General features: G+C 51.0%; 1 protein-coding gene across 1 annotated transcript; it reads left to right on the top strand.

Annotated features, from left to right (window-relative positions):
- The first annotated feature begins 936 nt into the window (after nucleotides 1–936).
- Nucleotides 937–16,013, top strand: CALCOCO1 (calcium binding and coiled-coil domain 1). The gene is made up of 15 exons (XM_036866530.1): nucleotides 937–1,031; nucleotides 3,242–3,421; nucleotides 3,742–3,844; nucleotides 4,576–4,766; nucleotides 6,343–6,501; nucleotides 6,909–7,057; nucleotides 8,771–8,861; nucleotides 10,768–10,923; nucleotides 11,126–11,380; nucleotides 11,841–11,966; nucleotides 12,476–12,571; nucleotides 12,940–13,048; nucleotides 13,282–13,484; nucleotides 13,877–13,983; nucleotides 14,946–16,013. Exons 2-15 carry the CDS (start codon nucleotides 3,266–3,268, stop codon nucleotides 15,121–15,123), a joined length of 2,079 nt encoding a protein of 692 aa, XP_036722425.1. The 5' UTR covers nucleotides 937–1,031; nucleotides 3,242–3,265; the 3' UTR covers nucleotides 15,124–16,013.
- Nucleotides 16,014–21,277: the final 5,264 nt, after the last annotated feature.

Here is a 21,277-nt window from a genome sequence, read left to right as displayed (position 1 = left end):
TGGGAGGAGTGTGAATCTTTCACCTCTTCTAAACAAAAGCACATGGATAGTTATCCTAATTAATTTAAACCAGTTAAGAGGCTTGGGCAAACTAGCCCCACAGTGTTTTGTTTCTGAATTGTGACCCGTCCTGAATTATGCCAGGTTCCCTTTTCAACTTGATTCTTCTCACTTCAGCTTCCCCCCTCTCCCCACACCACCACGTCAGACAATGGATCCTCCTCCTGGACCTAGAGGCCATTCCAGGGATGCCCAGGCCAGACCTGTGAGCATTGGCAAGCCCCTGGCAGTGAAACCTTCAAGTTGGAAAAAAACGGTCAGCGGTGCACACAACACTGTATTTACAGGGGCTGTCCCTGAGGTTGAAGCAAAGGAGAACCTGCTACCACAGCTGTTATACAGTTTCCTATCTCCTAAATGGTAGGTAGCTGTGATGTAGTGGCGCGAGCACTTGGAGTCGTGCAATCCTACCATCTCATAGCTTTGATACTTTAGACCGGTTCCGTAACCGTTCTGGGCTTTAGTTTCTTCGTCTGTAAAGGGTGGATAACAAAACTGCCTACCTCGCAGGTTGGTGTTAAAAGTAAACGGGAGTGCGCACCCGAACTCGTTCGGCCCTCTCTGAAGCATTACACAGGGGTCGTTAGAGCCGTAACTCCTCCCCACCCCCCCAACCACGCAGGGCACCAACCAGCAGTAGCCACTCATATAGCCTGCCCCCTCGCAAGGAATCTTGGTCCGTGAAGTCCTTTGCTGGCCACACCCTCATTTGCTGCCGCGGAAGTGAGAACTACGCCTCCCAGGATGCGGCGGTGACGCCGCTACCACGGCCGCCCTCTACTCCGCCCTCCTTGCGCACAGCCTCCTGGCACATGTAGTCCCAGATCCGCTCAAGCTCACTGAAAGAAAACGCGCGGAGGAACCACAAACCCCAGAAGCCTTCGCGCCCACCCGTCTCCCTCCCCCTCTCGGAGCCGAGTGCTGTTTTTGTTGTTGGTGAAAGGTGAGGGGACAGCTGATCCGTCTGTGGGGTAAGAAACTTGGCCTAATTTGGGGGCGATCTTATGGGGGATCCCCCCACTTTCCAGTCTGTGAAAGGATAATCTAAGGGAACCGTAGAAGGGGGAAGCAGGAGCATTTGGGTGCTAACACTTTCCGTACTGGAGAAGCCACCCCCCTGTTTCGGGAGTTCTTGGTCTCAAGGGGGCCCTGATCAGGGGCTGCCCCCTGACTGTTCTCGCCTCCCTCTCAGTCCTTCTCTATAAAGCTTGATAGGCCTAAGGGAGTTGTGAGGGAGGCTGAAGTCTGCTCGTCCTCGGCCCGGCAAGACTTGACCCCACAATCCTTCCCTTACCCCTAATCCCCCAAACCGCCAACCCCCGCGCCCCGCCACCAGTCGAAAGGCCTTTACCACGCTGAATCCCTTGGCGGGGGGGGGGAACCTTCCAAGGTGTAGAGTGTCAAAGAACTCTAGGGTCCTACAGCGTGGGGGGGATGGGGACACCCCCCTCCCCGCCCCATGCAAACACCTGAATCTGGCTACACATATACACCTTAGTTGCCCAGAGCTCTCATTCAGGACTGGGGGATATTTCCAGCTTTTTTGAATTTTGTTTGTGGGGAATAGTTGGGGTCCCCAGGACAATGTCTTTGAGGACAGTTCACCCCCTCTTAGAAAGCCAGAAGAATTGTATTTGGAAAAAAACATGGACTAGTTTTAACTAGGGATTTTTCAGAGAGATGAAAATTCAGAGAAACTTCTTGTCGTCAATTCAGTCTCTATCTTGGAGGGAGAAGTAGCTCCTTTTTGTAGAGCTGGCCCACCTTCCCTTCTTTACTGATTTTCTGTCCTCTTTTAAAGTCCCTACCCACCTGGCTTCAGCCTGGTGTGGGTTTGTGATGTTTGGGGGCGTGCACATGACTAGGGGCCATGGTTGATTGGACGTGCATTACTGTGACTGACACAGGACAAAGCTCAGTGGGCTGGAGATGAGAGATGACAAGGGCCATCTCACAGCCCTGGGCTTAGGAGTTCTCTTGACTGTTGTTATCTTTCCTCACTCTAGCCTCATATTTTCCATTGAACTCTCCCCACCTAACTTGGAACACTTCGTCTTAATCCCATCCTATAACATGCCTCCAACTACCAATCCAAGCAGATGGAAGGGTTCAGGCACTTAGAATTGAGGCTAAGGGGAGCAGAGAAAATGGGGGGTGGGGGGAGGGGAATACTAGCGATGGGTTAATGAACCGTCAAACCAGTAGGTTTCTAGCCCTGCTCCTGGCAAGACCTGAAGAGAAGAATATGAGGTTCTTTTTGAACTATTTCTCCTTCTCTCAACATTATGCGTACATTTCCCTTCCCAGGGCCCCTTACTTCCAGGCTGTCCCTACCCGGGGGTGGGGCTTTCCTGGCTCCAGGCCCCCACATTCCATCTCCCCGCAGCACCATGTTCCTGCTGAGTGTTTCACTCCACCCTTGAAGCAGCCGCCTCCAGAATTCTTGACTTCCTGGAGGAATGAGTGAGGGACAGAACCTATCTTTCCTTTTATCCTCCCTTTCCCTTTGTCTCTTGGATGAGAGTGCGGGCTTTTTTTTTTTGCTCATGGCGGAAGACAGCTGAGAGACGGGGACAGAGGGTGAGAGTTCAGGGGCTTGAAGATTGGTCTCTTCGCACCCCCAGCCATATTCCAGCTCTAAAGACTCACTCGTTACTTTCAGAGAGAGTTGCTGTTTTCAGGTGTCCTAAGTCATTCCTGGGTATAGCTGGAGTGGGCAAGGAGGTCTGCTCAGAATGAGGGGGCCCCCCGCCTCAGTTGGATGTTGAATTCAAGAGCCAGAAGATGTAGGGGATGGGGTGGGGAGATGGAGGCTGAAGAATTTGGAATGGTCAAGGCTATTAAGAGATGGAAAAGGAGGGACTGCAGGAGGCCGAGCCTGGGAGACTGAGGCTTGGTCAATGGAGCTGTGAAAAGGGAGCAGAAATTAGAGAGCTCTTACCTCTAGGGAGAGTCTGTGACTCAGAGGGTACAGTGTGAGACAGGATGGGTACTGACCCAGAAGGCCAGACCTATGCCCTAGAGACTAAAATTGATACCTTTAAAGAGTCCTATAATCCTCAGGGGCTGGAAACCAGATACGCCTTCATCTCCAGGAGTAGGGGCTATGGGTGGGGACAGAGTTGGGGGGCAGAGAGGCAGAGGGGGAGAGACTTCAGGATATTCAATCTTCGTTTCATAGGAAGGCAGCCATCTCAGGGCCAGAATGGAAGAATCATCGCTAAGCCGGGCACCATCCCGGGGTGGAGTCAACTTTCTGAATGTCGCCCGGACCTACATCCCCAACACCAAGGTGGAGTGTCACTACACGCTCCCCCCAGGCACTGTGCCCAGTGCCAGCGACTGGATTGGCATCTTCAAGGTATCCCTGGACCCCCTTTTGGCTCAGGCTTACGGGCCATGGGTTGTCTGGAGTAAGAGAATGATTTGGTTTCTGAACCAAAGGAGAAAGGGAGAAAGATGTCACAGATGACAAGGCCATGTGTGTAAGCAAAGCCCATCTTCCCATCTTAGCCTTGCTCTCTCCTGACACACTAGCATCCCTCCACTTTCCCTGTCTCTCAACATCCTTGCCACTGCAACACCATCCTACCCACCCCTGGTTCAATCCCTCAGCCTTTTCCACCTTCCGGAGCTGGTAGTTGCCTCACTATACCCCTCTCCCACCGTGGGCTTTGACAGGTGGAGGCTGCCTGTGTCCGGGATTACCACACGTTTGTGTGGTCTTCGGTGCCTGAAAGTGCAACTGATGGTTCCCCAATCCATGCCAGTGTCCAGTTCCAAGGTACAAGGGAAGAGGGAAAACCGGGAAGGAGGAGTCAAGGGGATGGAGGTTTGGAAGAGGGTAGTGGTCTCAGCAGATACAGAATCATGGGATTTTCAAAGAATCAGGGATTCAGACAAGAAAGGAACTGTAAAAGGGCCGCTAGTCCTGCCTCTTACCAAAAAAGGAGGAACTCTTCTTGTGGGACTAGGGGATAGGGAAGAGGGAAAAGTGGCTTCATATATCAACAAGAAGATGGTCATTAGATTTTGAAAGACCCGGGTTCAAATCTCAGCTCTAATTACTTACAAGCTGTTTGACCTTGGGCAAATTATTTACCCTCTCTGTGTCTGTTATCTTAACAGTAAAAGGGGATGCCTGGCTTACAGGGACAATATGAAAATTTTAAATGATACAGATAAAGCTGTTAGCAAAGTGCCTGGTACATAATGGGTACTCAAAAAATGGTAACTAGCATTGTTGTTGTTGTTGTTATTATTATTATTAAGGAGGGTAGGTTTGGGAAAGAGAGGAAAGAGAAGGCTAGGCAGAAAGGAGGGAGAAGAGTATCCCAGGGATCAGAAATAGCCTGTGGGAGGTGGAGAGGAGAGAAAACAGTCTATAGAACAGGTAACAAGGGGCTGGGGCCAAAGACAATGGATAATAAGACACATCAAGGGGAAGGGGGACCTGCTGAGCACTTGAGGGCCTGGGATCATATTGGGGTCCTGGGTCTGTACTTCTTCCCACAGCCAGCTACCTGCCCAAACCCGGAGCCCAGCTCTACCAGTTTCGGTATGTGAACCGCCAGGGCCGGGTGTGTGGGCAGAGCCCCCCTTTCCAGTTCCGAGAGCCACGGCCCATGGATGAACTGGTGACCCTGGAGGAGACTGACGGCGGCTCTGACATCCTGCTGGTTGTTCCCAAGGCAACTGTGCTGCAGGTGAGAGCAGAGCAACAGAGCTGCTCCTGGGCGAGGGCGCCAGAGGATAGCATTGCAAGGGGCCCTTTCCCGCTTCACCCTCCCCTCGCTGTAGCCTCAACTACAGACCTCACTGGGAGTTATACAAAGCCTTGCCTACAGGAAAGTCTCAATCTGACACAGACAGACACGGACACATAGGGTAGGAAAGCAAGCCACCCACAGGCCAACGTCACTCAAGATTTCCTAAGAATTTTTTGAGCCTTCCTTCTCCAGGAGCCTTCCCTAGGCACTAGAGGAACATGCAAAGGGTAGAGAGAGGCCACGTGGGGAAGGAACATTGCAAGGAAGGGGAGGATGAGACCCACTTCCAGGGCAAGTGAGGAGTGAGAGCAGATCAGTAGGGCCCCAGACCTGTGCAGCCACTACCCACATGTGGCTCTTGAGCACTTGAAATGTGAGTGGTCTAAACTGAGGTGTTCTGTATGGATAAAATACACACCGGATTTGAAGACTTAGTATTTAAAAAATGAATGTAGGGAATTCCCTGGCGGTGTACTGGTTAGGACTCTCTCACTGCCAAGGACCTGGGTTCACACAAGCTGCGTGGCGCAGCCAAAACACACACACACACACACACAAACACACACACAAAGAATGTAAAAGATCTCAATAATTCTTTATATTGATTACATGTTGAAATGATAACATTTTGGATTGACTGGGTTAGATAAATGAATTCCATCTGCTTCTTACTACTTTTCTTAAGTGTCTACTAGAAAATTTTAAATTATTTATGTAGCTTGTATTATTTTTCTGTTGGACCAAATAGAGAAGAATTAGGGAGTGGAGGCAGATGTTAGCAAAGAAGACTTCCTGAAGGAAGGTGAAGGACAGGACCAGGTGGGGAGGAAGTACATTCCCCAGACAAGAGGACAGGCCTGAGGAAAGCTCAACAGGTGGGAATGAGTAGTTTGTGATTTACACAAACTCCTGCCCTGTGGAACCCTCTAAACATATGGAATCAATACAAGAATAGGAAGATGTTTATATCTTACATAAGTCGGAGGTGGGTGATCTCCTACCCGTGTTCTGTTTTTACATTCATTGTTCTCATTTAAACCTTAAAACAACCCAGGCTAAGGGATCACATTACAGATGAGGAGAGAGACTCAGAGAAGTTAAGTAACTTGTTCAAAGTCACCTAGCTAGTAAAAACTGTATTGGAGATTTAAACCCACATCTGTCTGACTCCAGAACAGATAGGGTAAAATTAGGGGAACCATCCCCTTTGTCCGTGTGGATTGAGAAAGACTTCTGCCAGACAAGGGGTTCCTGCAATTGCTGGGCAAAGGAGGGACCAGGCCTCAGCGGGGAAAAGATAAGAGGGGTGGGCAGTTAAGAGTGCCTGGAGCTGGTGTGTCTGATGGGTGATGGGCAGGGTTCAGTAGCACACCAAGCCTCCCCTGACTTGCCTCTTTATAGCCTGTACTGATGTAACTTCCCAGCCCTGACATGCATCTGCAGAGCGGTGGGGATGGGACCTTGGAATGGGCGCTTCACAGGCAGACTCCCCTTCTCATCCCGTCCCCTGTAGAACCAGCTGGATGAGAGCCAGCAAGAGAGGAATGACCTGATGCAGCTGAAGCTGCAGCTGGAGGGGCAGGTGACAGAGCTGAGGAGCCGAGTACAGGAGCTCGAGAAGGCTCTGGCAGCCGCCAGGCGGGAGCACGTGGAGCTGGAGGAGCAGTACAAGGTGGGAGTAGGGCTGCTGCGGGGAGGGGCCTGCCTGCTTCGCCTGGGGTCCAAAATCTGAACCCAGTGAAGACAGTAAAGGGGAGACGTTAATGGGCTATTAAGATGGTTCTGGCATCTAAGATATAGGTTTAGGGGGTCACAAGTAGTATTAAACTGGATATGATGGGAGACACGTCCCAAATTCGTAGTGAGCCTCAGTTCTCTGAACACAGGAGTGCTGAGTTAGGGTGGAGGTGGCCGTCTTCACCGGGAAGGGGATGTTCCCTTACAGTTTCTTCGTCAAGGAAGGTGACCGGGTAGAAGGGTGGATAGTCAAACTTAGGAATTCTCCTCCTAAGCCTTTACTGCACTCTTTGAGAGATGAATCTCAGCTTCCCTCTTCTTCTTGGGGAAACTTAATTCCAGGGGCTTTCCCGGTCCCACGGGGAGCTCACGGAAGAGAGGGACATCCTGAGCCGGCAACAGGGAGACCACGTGGCCCGCATCCTGGAGCTGGAAGATGACATCCAGACTATCAGTGAGAAGGTGCTGACGAAAGAGGTGGAGCTGGACAGGTGAGGGGACCCCTCTACCCCCATTACTTCCCTTTGCTTCCTGTGACCCTCGAACCCCAGCCTCCCGTGTCAGGTAGGCAAGACCTGCTCTCCATCTCACATGGTTTCTCTTTCCCTTCTCAACCTCACTCAGGGTATTCCAATTACTGGGGGTAATTTTTCTGCCAAGCTCGCTTCCATCTTTCCTATTCCTCCTATTCCTTTCTGTATTCCTCACCTTCGGAAATAATCATCATTACCATTTATTGTGCAGCAAAGGCAAAGCAGTAGCTAGGAGTGTAGGATTTGGAAGAAGAGAATGGATAGGAGGGTCCAGGCAAGATAAGAGAGGATGGATTTCAGATTTTACCTCAGCAAAGCATAAGATTAGACTCTGTTCTCACTATTAGGATATGTTAGAACTGGTGATCCAGAAATGTTATGGGATTTCTGCCCTGAAAAAAAGGTACAATCATAGAATCTTAGCATTGGGAGGAATGTAAAGTATTTCAGAGGGTATGTGAGGGAAGATCACTACCTCAGAAGGCAGCCTCTTTCAATATCAGACAGCTGTCATTTTTGTATCTCTTGTGTTGTATTTACCCTCCTATAACTTTCATTCCTTGGTCCTGGTTTAGACCTCTGGAGCCACATAGAATAAATTTCTTTCTTCTGCCAGACAACTATTCTTTCTACCAAATAGCACGAATATTGACCACCTCCCATGCCTGTCCTTCAGATTTTCACCAGGAGAAACACTTCTTTCATCAAATGACATAATTAAGTTTCTTTCATTCAGTACTGGTAGATTTGATATTTTTAGAAAAACTCTTTAAAGGGAAGAGGCATGCTATCCAAGACCCAGAGTAAAAAGTGAGTTGATCACTAAGGCTTCTTCAGTCCAGGATATGTTAGTCTTGCCCTAGGGAGATACTAAATGTCTAGGTTCTAAATCATGGGATAGAAAAATTGGGATCGAACCGAGCCTCTGGAAAAGATCAGGGACTGTGTAGACCAGGGGTCAGCAAACTGTGGCCCACATGCCAAATCCAGCCTGCCACGCACGTGGTTTTGTACAGCCCACAAGGTAAGAATGGTTTTGACAATTTTTAATGGTTGAAAAACAAAGGAAGAGTAATATCTTGTGACATGTGAAAATCACATGAAATTCAAATTCCAGTGTTCATAAATAAAGTTTTCCTGCCGTACTCATTCATTTACATATTGTCCATGGCTGCTTCCACGCTCCAGTGGCAGCGTTGAGAGGTTGCCACAGAAGTCCACATGGCCTGCAGAGCCTAAAATATTTACTGTCAGGCCCTTTACAGATAACATCTGCCGACTTCTGACCTAGATCAAAAGTTTGTCGTCAATAATGACTGCCCCTTGTCTAGAAAAGACTGAATTCCGGTCTCTTGATTCAGTGCAAACAACTGGGAAGCCATCAGCAGAACATCCCTTAAAGTGATACATTAAAAAAAAAAAAAAAAAAAAAAGTGATACATAAAGAGAAAAGAACAACTGTTTATTTCCATATTGTGCTCTAAAACTAGGAATCTTGGGTACTTGGGGCTTAGAACTGGATCGTCTTGGTTTGGGGATTTGGGCATCCCAGAGAGAAGTGGAGGTCTGGGGTAGAGGAGCCCCAGCAGAAGGGCTCAAGACAGAAGTCTGAGTCTTTGTTCCTTCTCTGGTGACCAGTCGGTCTTCTGACATTGCATCCACCACTCACAGGGTTAGAGACACGGTGAAGGCCCTGACTCGGGAACAAGAGAAGCTCCTTGGGCAGCTGAAGGAAGTGCAGGCAGACAAGGAGCAAAGCGAGGTAAGGGCTCAGAGTTGGTTTGCTTTCTCAATTATCCATCCAGTGCTGTACTATAAATTTACTTTTATAAATTCAAATGTATAACATTTACTTATAAAGCAATGAAAGCAATTAGATATTTTGATGGATACCAAACTTGGAAATTGGAGGTTATGGATGACTGTTTTGTCAGCCTCAGCAGCTAATATGTTTCTGTATTGTGTTGTGGTTGTACAGTATTGAGAACACCTTGAGTCTCACGCACAAGCAGGTGCAAATGATAATTTTTAAGCTTCTACCTTGCGATCTCAGTTTGCTCTCCACGTCAATAGAAAATACAATTGAAACTTTCTTCTGAGCTTTGCACAAAAATGAATTAACCTGGAAGCACATATCAGTGCTTGATGATCTCCAGTGTGCTAACTTGTGAGTTTGTGCATTGTTTTTCAACATAATTTTTCATAATTTGGCAGAAGTTGAAATCAAATATTTCAGCTTCTAAATGGCTTCATCAGAACCCTAGGCTTCTATGGGAGATGGTCTGAAAACCATTTGCTCAGCAGTGAAGAGTAGGTAGAATTTGAGTGGACAGAGATGAGAGGGAGGCCATTCTAGGAACAGAGGAACACATGAGGGGCTTCCCTGGTGGCACAGTGGTTAAGAATCCGCCTGCCAATGCAGGGGACACAGGTTCGAGACCTGGTCCGGGAAGATCCCACGTGCCGCGGAGCATCTCAGCCCGTGTGCCACAACTACTGAGCCTGCGCTCTAGAGCCCGCAAACCACAACTACTGAGCCCTCGCGCCACAGCTACTGAAGCCCAAGCACCTAGAGCCCGTGCTCTGCAACAAGAGAAGCCACCGCAATGAGAAGCCCACGCACCACAACGAAGAGTAGCCCCCGCTCACTGCAACTAGAGAAAGCCCACGCACAGCAACGAAGACCCAGTGCAGCCGTAAATAAATACATAAGTAAACACATAAATAAAAAATAAATAAATTCTAAAAAAAAAAACCCAAAAAAACATGAGCAAAGGCTTAGAGTCCGGGACACTCAGAGCAGTTGAATGTGTGGGTAAAGAGTTTGAGGTAAGGCCTAGGTCAGATTGTAGAGGTTCTTGAGTTTAGTCTTTATTCTGTAAGCAATGAGAGGCATTGATGATTTTCAAGTGGGGGACACGTACTTAAAGAATGTTCTTAAAGAAGATTAATCTGGGAATTCCGGTCCAGTGCAGTCCAGTGGTTAGGACTCTGAGCTTTCCCTGCTGAGGGCCTGGGTTCAATCCCTGGTCAGGGAACTAAGATCCCACAAGCCACGTGGCACGGCCGGGGGGAAAAAAAAAGATGATTAATCTGATTGCCTTGTGGAAAATGAGCTAGTTGTGAGATTATTCAGTAGTCCAAGCAAGAAATGACCAGAGCCTGAGCTAATGTGGTCGTGGTAACAGTAGAAAAGAGAAAATGGCTGTGAACAAGATGGAGGATGGAGAAACATCCATCCTGTGGGCCACTAGGGAGAGAACAGAACCACGCGTGGCACTGAGGTATCCAGCCCAAGTGACTTGAGAAGTAGTTAGTGCCATGGACAGAAACAAGGGTGGCAAGTACGGGGGTGGAGTGGGAGGTAGAATATGCCGAGTGTGAGAGGCCTGCAGGACATCCAGATTGAGTTTTGATCGAAAAGGAAGAGCGGGGAAGCAGACATGGGGCAGGGGAAGACCCCAGGCCGTGCCACTGGAGACGGGTTGCTCAGGATTGAGACGCTTTGCACTGAGAACCCAGGAAGGGCTGGGGCTGGCCAGGGTTGAATGCTTGAGTTTGTGTTAAATCTGAGGGGTGGAACCTTGGCTTCTCTCATCACAGAGGTCCACCTCCATGGCCACCCCAATATGTATCCCCTTTCCTTACGTGCTCTCTGCCGCCATCAGGCTGAGCTCCAGGCGGCACAGCAGGAGAACTGTCGCTTGAATTTGGAGCTGCAGGAGGCCAGGGGCCGGCAGGAGGAGCAGAGTGCTCAGGCCCAGCGACTGAAGGACAGGATGGCCCAGATGAAGGGCACCCTCGGCCAGGCCCAGCAGCGGGTGGTGAGTGAAGCCCCTCGGCAACAGGGGGTGGAAAATGTTCCAGGGCTGGTTGTAGACAAGTAGGGGGGAAAGACACGGCTCAAGACTGAACAACCCAATCCTGAGTCCTGATGCGGTGGGGGAGTGGAGGGAGCCTAGTTACCTTCTGGGCTCACAAATGACTCACTGGGAGCCCTGATTCCATCTCCTCCTTTCTCCTGAGGCTGAGCTGGAGCCCCTGAAGGAGCAGCTTCGAGGGGCCCAGGAGCTTGCAGCCTCGAGCCAGCAGAAAGCCGCCCTTCTTGGGGAGGAGCTGGCCAGCACGGCGGGAGCCAGGGACCGCACCATAGCCGAGCTGCACCGCAGCCGCCTGGAAGTGGCGGGAGTCAACGGCAGGCTGGCTGAGCTCAGTCTGCACTTGAAGGAGGAAAAAAGCCAGTGGAGCAAGGAGCGGGCGGGGCTGCTGCAGAGTGTGGAGGTAGAGGGATGGGGGGACCTGCAGGCTCCTGGCTGCTACTGCCCGCACCTCTGTGTGGTCAGATCCCCTGGGAGGAGAGAGACGGGGGTGAGAACCTTAGAGGACTTACGGGTGGGGAGGGGCTGTGGGGGAGGTACAGTCGCTGGCCAGGTGTGGCCCCTCCCTGAGCAGAGTGTCTAGATCCGGATCTCTGTAGCACCTGTCTTGGTTACCATCTTGATTCAGAAACATTTACCGTCCTAGGCGCCGGCCCTGCCGTGATACCCATCCCTGATCAGCAAGGCGCCGTGCTGTCAGGGACCTTCCTCCATTCGGGGGTACAGGGGATGAGGAAGGCAAGAAGAGGAAATCACTCCAAAATATTCAGTTAAATAAAGAAGAGACACAGTGAGGAATGGTGCTGTTGCCAGTGGCATCCCATTTCCTTTACCCTCCCGTTTTCCTTTTCGGCGTCTCCCAGGCCGAGAAGGACAAGATCCTAAAGCTGAGTGCAGAGATACTTCGACTGGAAAAGGCAGTACAGGAGGAGAAGACCCAGAACCAAGTGTTCAAGACTGAACTGGCCCAGGAAAAGGACTCTAGCCTGGTGAGGCGCCCGGCCATCCGAGAGTCCCGGGCCCGGGCCTCCGGAGGCATCAGTGCCCCTTCCCTCGGTCTTGGCTGTGGGCTCAGAAGTTCTAGGCACTCACTTCTCTGTTGGGCAGCATCCCACTTGCACGCCCCCCAGCCCTCGTTGGTTTGAAGCATGCCATGTCCCTTTCTGCTCTCGGCACACATTCTGGGCCCAGTAGGGATGACTTAGGAGAATTCTAGAGTGCCCCCTGCTATGACCAAGCCCTCTGCACCCCAGCCCAGAGGCAGTCATCCAGGTCCCCACTTGGGAGAGAGAGACTAGGACTCAGGTGAGTCTCCTGCGGCCAAGACAAGGGACTCGTGGAAGAAGAGTGTCAGAGTGTCGGGGCCTCCTGTGTGTCAGGGCAAGAGAGGAGTGAAGGCACGGAGAGTCGTGGTTCTAGATTGTTGTGTCCAGGTCAGAACCCAGGTTCTGGGAGGTACCTTCTAGGCTCCAGATTCCCTCTGGCCCTTTCTGCTCAGGTACAGTTGTCAGAGAGTAGGCGGGAGCTGGCGGAGCTGCGGTCAGCCCTGCGCGTGCTCCAGAAGGAAAAGGAGCAGCTCCAGGAGGAGAAGCAGGTGAGAAGCCATAAGCCAGCCCCCTGGAGGCCCCAGCGGAGGACTTGAGGGCTGGAAACTTTGTATCTTCTTGTCACTTCTTGGCTTAGAAACTGGCATCTGTGAAGAGGGCCCTGAGGCTAAAAATGGGACCATGGCTCCTCTTATTAGCCGCCTTGGCAGGACAGGGGAGGGTTGCTGGGAGAAGAAGGGGTGAAGGAGGGCTGGGGCCTGTGGGGGGAGGATCTGCCTTAAACTGCCCCCCGCTTTGGCAAAAGCGTCTAATCCCGAGGTGCTCAGAGTTCGTCCTGGACGCAAGGGAAGGCTGTGCAGGGCTGCACGGTTCGCATCTTCCCAGCCTCTCACACGTCTTTCCTCCCCACGTCCAGGAACTGCTAGAGTACATGAGAAAGCTGGAGGCCCGCCTGGAGAAGGTGGCAGATGAGAAGTGGAATGAGGACCCTGCCACAGAGGACGAGGAGGCCGCTGCAGGGCTGCGTCTGTACACCCCCAGTCTTGGGACACCTCTTCCCTGCTCTCCCTCCCTGTGTTGGGAAAGCTCCACGTGACCCCTCTGGGAGCTGCCTCTGCCCTCTGTGTTTTGCATTTTTCCTTCCCAGACCCTGGCCCCTGATTAGCTTAACTGTATCCCTCATCCAGAGAAGCCAGAGCTGATCTGACCCTCTAACAATGCTTCCTTCTTTCTTCTCCGCCCGCTCCCTCACCTGCAGGCTGCCCAGCGGCTCTGACAGACTCAGAGGATGAGTCTCCAGAAGACATGAGGCTCCCGCCCTATGGTCTGTGTGAGCGTGGAGACCTGGGCTCCTCCCCTGCCACAGGGCCACGAGAGGCTTCTCCCCTAGTTGTCATCAGCCAGCCGGCTCCCATCGCTCCCCACCTCTCAGGACCAGCTGAGGACAGTAGCTCTGACTCTGTGAGCACAGAGGGGAGATGGGGCAGGGTCAGGGACAAGAGGTAGGACCAACCCCAAGTGGCCCAGCCTCCAGAGCAGGGAGCCTTAGCCATACAGGGCTCTCTTTTCTCTTGGGGGAGAGCAGGCAGGCCCAGGCTCTCTTCAGGGCCACCAGGTGGACACCACCCCAAAACCCAGTCTGACCCAGTAGCCTCAGTAGCCTGCCGGCCCCTCCTCCCCACACCCGTTCTCTTCCTGTGCACCAGCCCTCATCAAAACACTTCTCCTGCTCCACTCTTTCGACAACTCTCTGTTAACAGTCCCGGCCTAGACTTCCCTTACCTGTCCCAGTGTGCTGCTTCCCCGTCTGGGGACACTACCCCAAAACTCAACCCTATCCCTTTGGTGCCCAGGAGGCTGAAGATGAGAAGTCAGTCCTGATGGCAGCTGTGCAGAGTGGTGGTGAGGAGGCCAACCTGCTACTTCCAGAACTGGGCAATGCCTTCTATGACATGGCCAGGTGAGTGCCAAAGGGGGAGGACAGGAGGGAGGTGGGAGGATGCCCGTGGATAGGGCATCCAGGTGAACAGTCCTCATGCCCTTCCCCCAACCTCCCTCTTCTTGGCCCCAACCAAGAAAAGGAGGTATAGTTGTACTGACACAGAAAATGACCCACCACTCCAAATCACTGGTGCCTATCAATGCATGTGCGCACTCAGAGGCCCTGCCTTTAACTGGCTTCTGTGTTGTTCTAGCAGCACCATCTTCCGTGGAGCCCAAATTGCCCTGCATCCCCTCTCTCCTGCCCCTACCCCTTCCCCAACCACCAGGTAAGTACCTAGGCTCTGTCAGGGATTGAAGAGAGGTGACCAAGGCCCCTTGGGACAGGAACAGAAAGAAGACTGGGGTCCAGCATCCATCTGGTCACCCCTTAGATGCTATCCCTCTTCCCTGACTTCCCTGGGGGACCCTTTGGGTGGGGAATTCAAGTATCAGATTGCCCCCCTACCTTCCCTTTTCTTCCACAGTTCAAGAGGGGAAGGCAGGGGGAAAGAGAGATCTTATCATCCAGCCCCCCGCTTTGCCTGGATGTGAGATGGGCTCAGGGCAGGGAGCGGGTGATGCTGTCATCCTTCCAGGCTGGAGCAGGAAGATGAAGGACGATGTCAGACTCATTTTCAGCCTCATTAGGCAGCAGAGGGAGATGGAGGGAGGAGAGCAGGAGGTTGGGGGATGGGCTCTGTACTAGAGAAACCAGCAGGGACTAAAGAAAAGAGGGCATGGGGAGCTGGGAAACTAAGGCTTCCAGTATTGTGGGGAGAGGGATACTATGAGAGGCTAGCAGAGGGAACTAGCAGGGTGCTGCATTAGGAACAGGGTCATCTGGGAGCCCACATGTGTGGGTCCCTCTCCCTGAGGTCCAAAAGCTAAGAAGGCAGTGGAGCACACTGACCTTCTCCTTTCTCCTCTGTCTCTCTTTAGTGGCTTTGCGGTGGGTCCCTTGTCAGAGGCCAGCACTGGGGGCCCTACCACCCCCCCATGGAAGGAGTGTCCTATTTGTAAGGAGCGCTTCCCAGCCGAGAGCGATAAGGATGCCCTGGAGGACCACGTGGATGGACACTTCTTTTTCAGCACCCAGGACCCCTTCACCTTTGAATGATCCCACCCCCGCACCCCCAGTACACACACAAATACACACTTACACACATGCACACACTCATGCATAGACGTACACTTAGGTTTCATGCCTCTTTTCCAACACACTCGGCTCCATGATATTCTGTTGCCTGAGACCCGCTCCCGTGTGATTCCATCCCAAGCTCTCCATCTTCATCCTCTCCTACCTGGCTCTACTGTCCAGGCAGGGGTTCCTTCTTGGAAGCAGTGGCTGAATTTACTCCCTGAAAGTGGTTTTGGAGGAACCCGGATGGAGGAGGCCTTCTCCAGGGGGAATGAAATCACCCCCTCCTGGCCCTGGTTGCTTCTGTCACTCACACCAGCCACTACACCACCACCACCACACACACACACACACACACTCACACACTCACACTCTGATGCCCCGAAGCCAATTCCTGGGGCACCCCACCCTCTCTTGTTTGGGGTCTGTGTTTGTTTACCTGAGTTTTCCCTGGGGCCTGGATTGACATCATGACCCCTTTAGGTCTCTACCAGTTCTGAACTTCCCTGGTTCCTCCTTTTGCCCCACTGCCTTCCATACCCGAGCCCAGCCTTTTCTATACCATTAGATATTAAGTTTGGATGTTTCTTTTGTATTTTTGAGGTTTTCTGTACTCTTATCTCCTGTCCCTCCCTACCACCACCCCCCAGGGTCCTCACATGGAAAGAAATGATGCGTTTGTGCCTTCTGTGAGGGATGGGAGAACAAATGGTCCCAGGTGTCCCCACTTGCCAGCCCTCCCTCCCTCTCCAGGTCCCCCCTCAGCAATAAGAGCTTCCCCCACCCATATCCCTCTCCCTAGCTGTAGCTGGACAAATATATTTATATGATATGTATAACTATTCTAATAAAATGTGTTCTTATCATGAGGTGTGGCTAGATGAGAGAAGGTCAAGACCTCTGCTTCTTAGACCTTAGCGGAGGGAAGAGGGAGGGAGGGAGGAAGGGACCCCCCCGCTGCCTTGGGGAGGAGCCTGTGGGTATTTTCCCATCTTGCCCCCTGGTGTGCTGGCCACCAGAAGAGAGGCGGGAGGAACCTTTGTCTCAGGTGGGGTCTGGCTCGGGGAACACTGCAGTGCGGGAGGGAGCAAACTGAGGGGGAGGGAAGGGTTTAGTCCCAGGGGTAGGGCAGTGAGGGACCTCAGATGGGCCAAGGTGAGTGCCTTGGGAGTGGGGGGAGGTTTCCACCGCTGAGACCTTCACTCTCCAAAACAGCCTTCACTGTACTTTGAGCCAAAGGACAGGCATTACTCCTATGAAGAGTGCACACCTTTGAGTATCCACTTCGTAAAAAATGTCCTAAACCTCCTACCTCTAGAGGTTATTTGAATTCCTGCCAGCCCTGCCTCCCTCTCTCCCTCTTTTGCCATCCTCACACACCCATATGCACACGCAGACTCCACAATCACAAAAACACATTCATCCACTCTAACCAGCTTCACAGGCTAGACACACACACACACACAGCATCACAAAGCATGTATAAAGGACCCACGTGCTCACCAAGACTCTCAGCAATGCCTGGCATTAACCGTGCCTACAGCCCCCTGGTCTCCATCCCAATAGCTCCCTTATCAGCCACCCCCATTACCTTCAGGGCCTGTGGGTGGGCCACCCCCACCGTCCCCTGTCTCCATCCACCTGAAACCCTCCTGCCCACCCCCCTTCCAGCCCCACCTGGGTGACATCTTACATCCTTCCTTCTTCCCTCACGTTGCTGTCTCCTAGCAACCCCATCACGTTCCCTGAATCCCTTCCAAGGAAATTAGAGATAATGGATCTCTCCTCTCTCCATCTCAACTCCTCTTTATTGATCCTACTTTAATGAAAGTTAATTATAACAATGATTTAATTAATAGAATCCCTCTCTTCCTTTATTGCTTCCCGTATTAAGACTATTAATAAATACGAGCCTGGCTGACAGAGGCATCCATCACCGACCTGGGATTCCCCCCATCCCTCCTTTTTCCCTCCCCCTTATCCCCTCCCTCTCTTGGCCTGTAAACTTGCCGGGGTAGTGGGGGTTAATCAGAGAGGAATTATGAGCCAACATCCCCAGCAGGAGGTGCATTTAATGAAATCACTTGTGATTTATGTCTGGGGGAGGTTGGGGAGGGAAGAATCTGGAACCCAGACATCCTGCTTCTAGAAGGGTGCCCCCCCTAGCGCAGAAGAGGAGGAAGGGCGACAGAAAGAGGGACCCAGGGCCTTTACTGCCATCCCACAGCCCCTGCAAAGCCACACACACACCGGCAGGAGCCACATGGGTAGCTGCACAAGGCCATTGACACAGACACTGCCAGACTCAAAGCACTTACGACGACTGCAGCATAAGTTTTGTTCTTTCCCACCTCCAAAACTGCATGGGTCATTTTCACCTCCTTCCTTTCCCCCCAGCCCAGTTCTGCCTCACTTTCCCAAACCTGTTCCACACTCCCCTCCTCCACGAAGTCCCCCAGTCCCTCATGGGACCCCTTAACCTGGGTATCTAGAGTTTCCAGCCCCTCCTTTCTCTGCCTTTTGTATGTCTTCACGTGTGCCGTCGGCACCTTCAGACTAGGAGTTCCCCAGAAATGTAGAGGCATTTCTCTTCGTCACTTACGATTTGTCTACCCCAGGGTCCAGTGCATGGCCCCAACACGGGGAGCTCAAGGGAGAGTAACTGACTGCATGAGCAGGGAGGGAAGACAGCTGGGTTCCAATTTGAGTTCTTTCTCCTACTCACCATGCGGTATTTGGCAACTCAGCCTTCCTACTGTATCCCTCCTGTAAGGGATCGTCTCTCTCCCTCTGCTTCCCAGTATTCTTGCAGAAAGTGATGGACCTGAATGGGCTCAGACCAAGCAGCAACAGATAGGAACTCAGGTGTCAGTATTTGGTGAGAGATGAATGAATCCAAACATCACTCTCCACTTACAGAACCACAATGGCTGCCTATTACCTACAGGAATGCGATGTGCAGATCGTTCAGTGTGCCCGTCGGGGTCTTCACCAACTTGCCTTTCCGTTTCCCATCCTACCCTAAGGAACCCTGGAGTCCAGTTTTACAGAACCACTCCACAGAAATAGGCACTGCTCTTGCATGCCTCTGGACACATGCTTTCACCTCAGCTCAAAAGATAGCTCCTCCGTGAAGCCTTTCATGATTTTCTCCATTATCCTCTGTGATACTACACATAGCACTTTGTAAAAACTCACTATATCATGTTCACAAGTTTTTCTTCTCTCTCGACTATAAGCAACTTGAGGGTAGGTTCTGTGTTTGTACATCTCTTGTCCCTGAAGTCCAGTACAGAAACTGGTATAGGGCCAGTCCTCCAAAAATAATTTTTTTAGTTATTTTAATAAAATACTCCATACATACAAAAGAAGATATATATGTCCATATACAAGGGATAAAGAATAATAAAGTGCACATTATTGGACTTACTAACCAGCTTTAAAAACATTACCAGTACCGGGCTTCCGTGGTGACGCAGTGGTTGAGAATCTGCCTGCCAATGCAGGGGACACGGGTTCGAGCCCTGGTCTGGGAAGATCCCACATGCCGCGGAGCAACTAGGCCCGTGAGCCACAACTACTGAGCCTGAATGTCTGGAGCCTGTGCTCCGCAACAAGACAGGCCGCGACAGTGAGAGGCCCGTGCACCGCGTTGAAGAGTGGCCCCCACTTGCCACAACTAGAGAAAGCCCTCGTACAGAAACGAAGACCCAACACAGCCAAAAATAAATAATTAAATACAAACATGTCAATTCATTAAATATTAAAAAAAAAAAAAAATTAGCAGTACCTTTGAAGTGCCCTGTATGGCCCGAAAGAACAAGATGTGATGTCAGTTGGGACACAGAGATTCCATGCAAGCAACTATACTCCAATAAAAACTAATTTAAAAAAAGAAAACAGAAAAAGAATGAGCAAAATACTCTACATTTTAAAAAATTAAAAAATAAAATCTTGGGGCTTCCCTGGTGGCGCAGTTGTTGAGAATCTGCCTGCCAATGCAGGGGACACGGGTTCGAGCCCTGGTCTGGGAAGATTCCCACATTCCACGGAGCGACTAAGCCCACGAGCCACAATTGCTGAGCCTGCGCGTCTGGAGACTGTGCTCCGCAACAAGAGAGGCTGCAATAGTGAGAGGCCCACGCACCGCAATGAAGAGTGGCCCCCACTTGCCGCAGCTAGAGAAGGCCCTCGCACAGAAACAAAGACCCAACACAGCCCTAAATAAATAAATAAATAAATAAAATTTTAAAAAATAAAATCTTTACAGGAAAGAAAGAGACTTCATGCATTCATTAAAAAAAACTTTAGGGGGCTTCCCTGGTGGCGCAGTGGTTGGGAGTCTGCCTGCTAGTGCGGGGGGCGCGGGTTCGGGCCCTGGTCTGGGAGGATCCCGCGTGCCGCGGAGCAGCTGGGCCCGTGAGCCACAACTACTGAGCCTGCGCGTCTGGAGCCTGTGCTCCGCAGCGGGAGAGGCCGCGATGGTGAGGGGCCCGCGCACCGCGATGAGGAGTGGCCCCCGCTTGCCGCGGCTGGGGAGGGCCCTCGCGCGGAGGCGAAGACCCAACACAGCCATAAAATAATAAATAAAAAAATAAATAAAATAAAGGGGAAAAGATGGTTCAATTTAAAAAAAAAAAAAAAAACTTTATGGAGTGTTCTTTATGGGTCAGTTGCTGGGAATAGAGATGGAACAATCAAAAACCCTGCCCTCAAAGAGCTCACAGTCAACATAAACCAACAAATAGAAGAAAACAAGGTAAGCTCTACTTTAGAGATATGCACGGTATGCTGTGGGACCACAGAGAACAGGTACTTAATTAACCAAGACTCGGGAGACAAAGCTTCCCGTGGGTGACGATATGGGGGCTGAGTCTTAAACAGTGTGTACATGGGAGCCCAGCGTGTGCAGGCAGATGGGACAAGACGGCAAAGACCTAACTCACTCAGAAATCTCAACACTCAGGGCTGCCGAGTGAGGATCGGACACGATGTGGGAAGGGAGGCTGGAACGACGGATAACAGACCTTTACTCATACATTTCCTCAACAAATACTCACTGAATGCCCACTATATGCCAGGTGCTGTCCTAGGCACTGGGAATCTACATGAACAGATAGTAATGCCTGCCCTCAAGGAGCTTACGCTCTATTGCCGGATCATGAAAGTCCAAAGAAACCAGTTAGGAACCCACTGTAATAACCCAGGCCAGGACAGTGAGCACTGAACTAGGGAATTCTCTGGCAGTCCAATGGTTAGGACTTGGCACTTTCCCTGGCCCGGGTTCAATCCCTGGTCAGAGAACTAAGATCCTGCAAACGGCATGGCAAGGCCAAAAATAAAATAAAATAAAATAAACAGTGAGCACTGAACTTAAGTAGTGTCAGGAGGAAAAGAAGCAGAATTCTTCAGGATGCAGAATTAATGGGACTTGATAATCAGATATGGGAATTGAACAGAAGGAGTCCTGTTGATCCCAGGTTTCTGGTTTCAATGACCAGATAACCAGTGATGCCATTCACCAAATTAATAATACAAATGGAGAAATCATACATTGAGGGAAAAGATGATTCGTGCCGTTTTGTCTTGTTGAATTCCCAATGTCTTTGGGATCGTTCAAAGGAGAGAACTCCAGTAGACAATTGGATAGATATTTAAGTCCAGAGCTCAGGAGGGTTTAGAGCTGGAGATAGAGACTTAAGATCCTTGTAAATAAAGGTGATACAAGTGAAGATAGATTACCCAGGTCTCCCTGCATGTAGAGTGAGAGGTAAGAGGACCAAGGGCAGCACCCAGAAGACCATCAACATGGAAGGGAAGGATGGAGAGTGCCAAGTCACGGAGAAGATAGAAGGATCGATCAGAGAGATAGGAAGCAACTCGGGACAGATGAGTCAAGGAGAAAGGCCAGCAGCGGCAGGTGTAGCAGAGAAGCCGGGGAAAGTACCCCTGGAAACGGCTGGTTTAGCAGCCAGGAGGTCACTGGCAGCTCAGCAAGAGGCGTTTAAGGAGAGTGTTGCAGGTGGAAGTTATTGTGCAGCTGGACTTCACAGAGCCTGCAATAGATACCCTGCAATAGATACACAATTCTTCTGACCCGTGGGAATTGGGAATATGTCTCCATACTCATAGA

This window comes from Balaenoptera musculus, chromosome 10 (assembly GCF_009873245.2).
Source record: "Balaenoptera musculus isolate JJ_BM4_2016_0621 chromosome 10, mBalMus1.pri.v3, whole genome shotgun sequence".
NCBI classification, from domain to species: domain Eukaryota; kingdom Metazoa; phylum Chordata; class Mammalia; order Artiodactyla; family Balaenopteridae; genus Balaenoptera; species Balaenoptera musculus.
The sequence above is the reverse complement of the archived record's forward strand: the minus strand, read 5'-3'. Positions and strand labels throughout refer to the sequence as shown.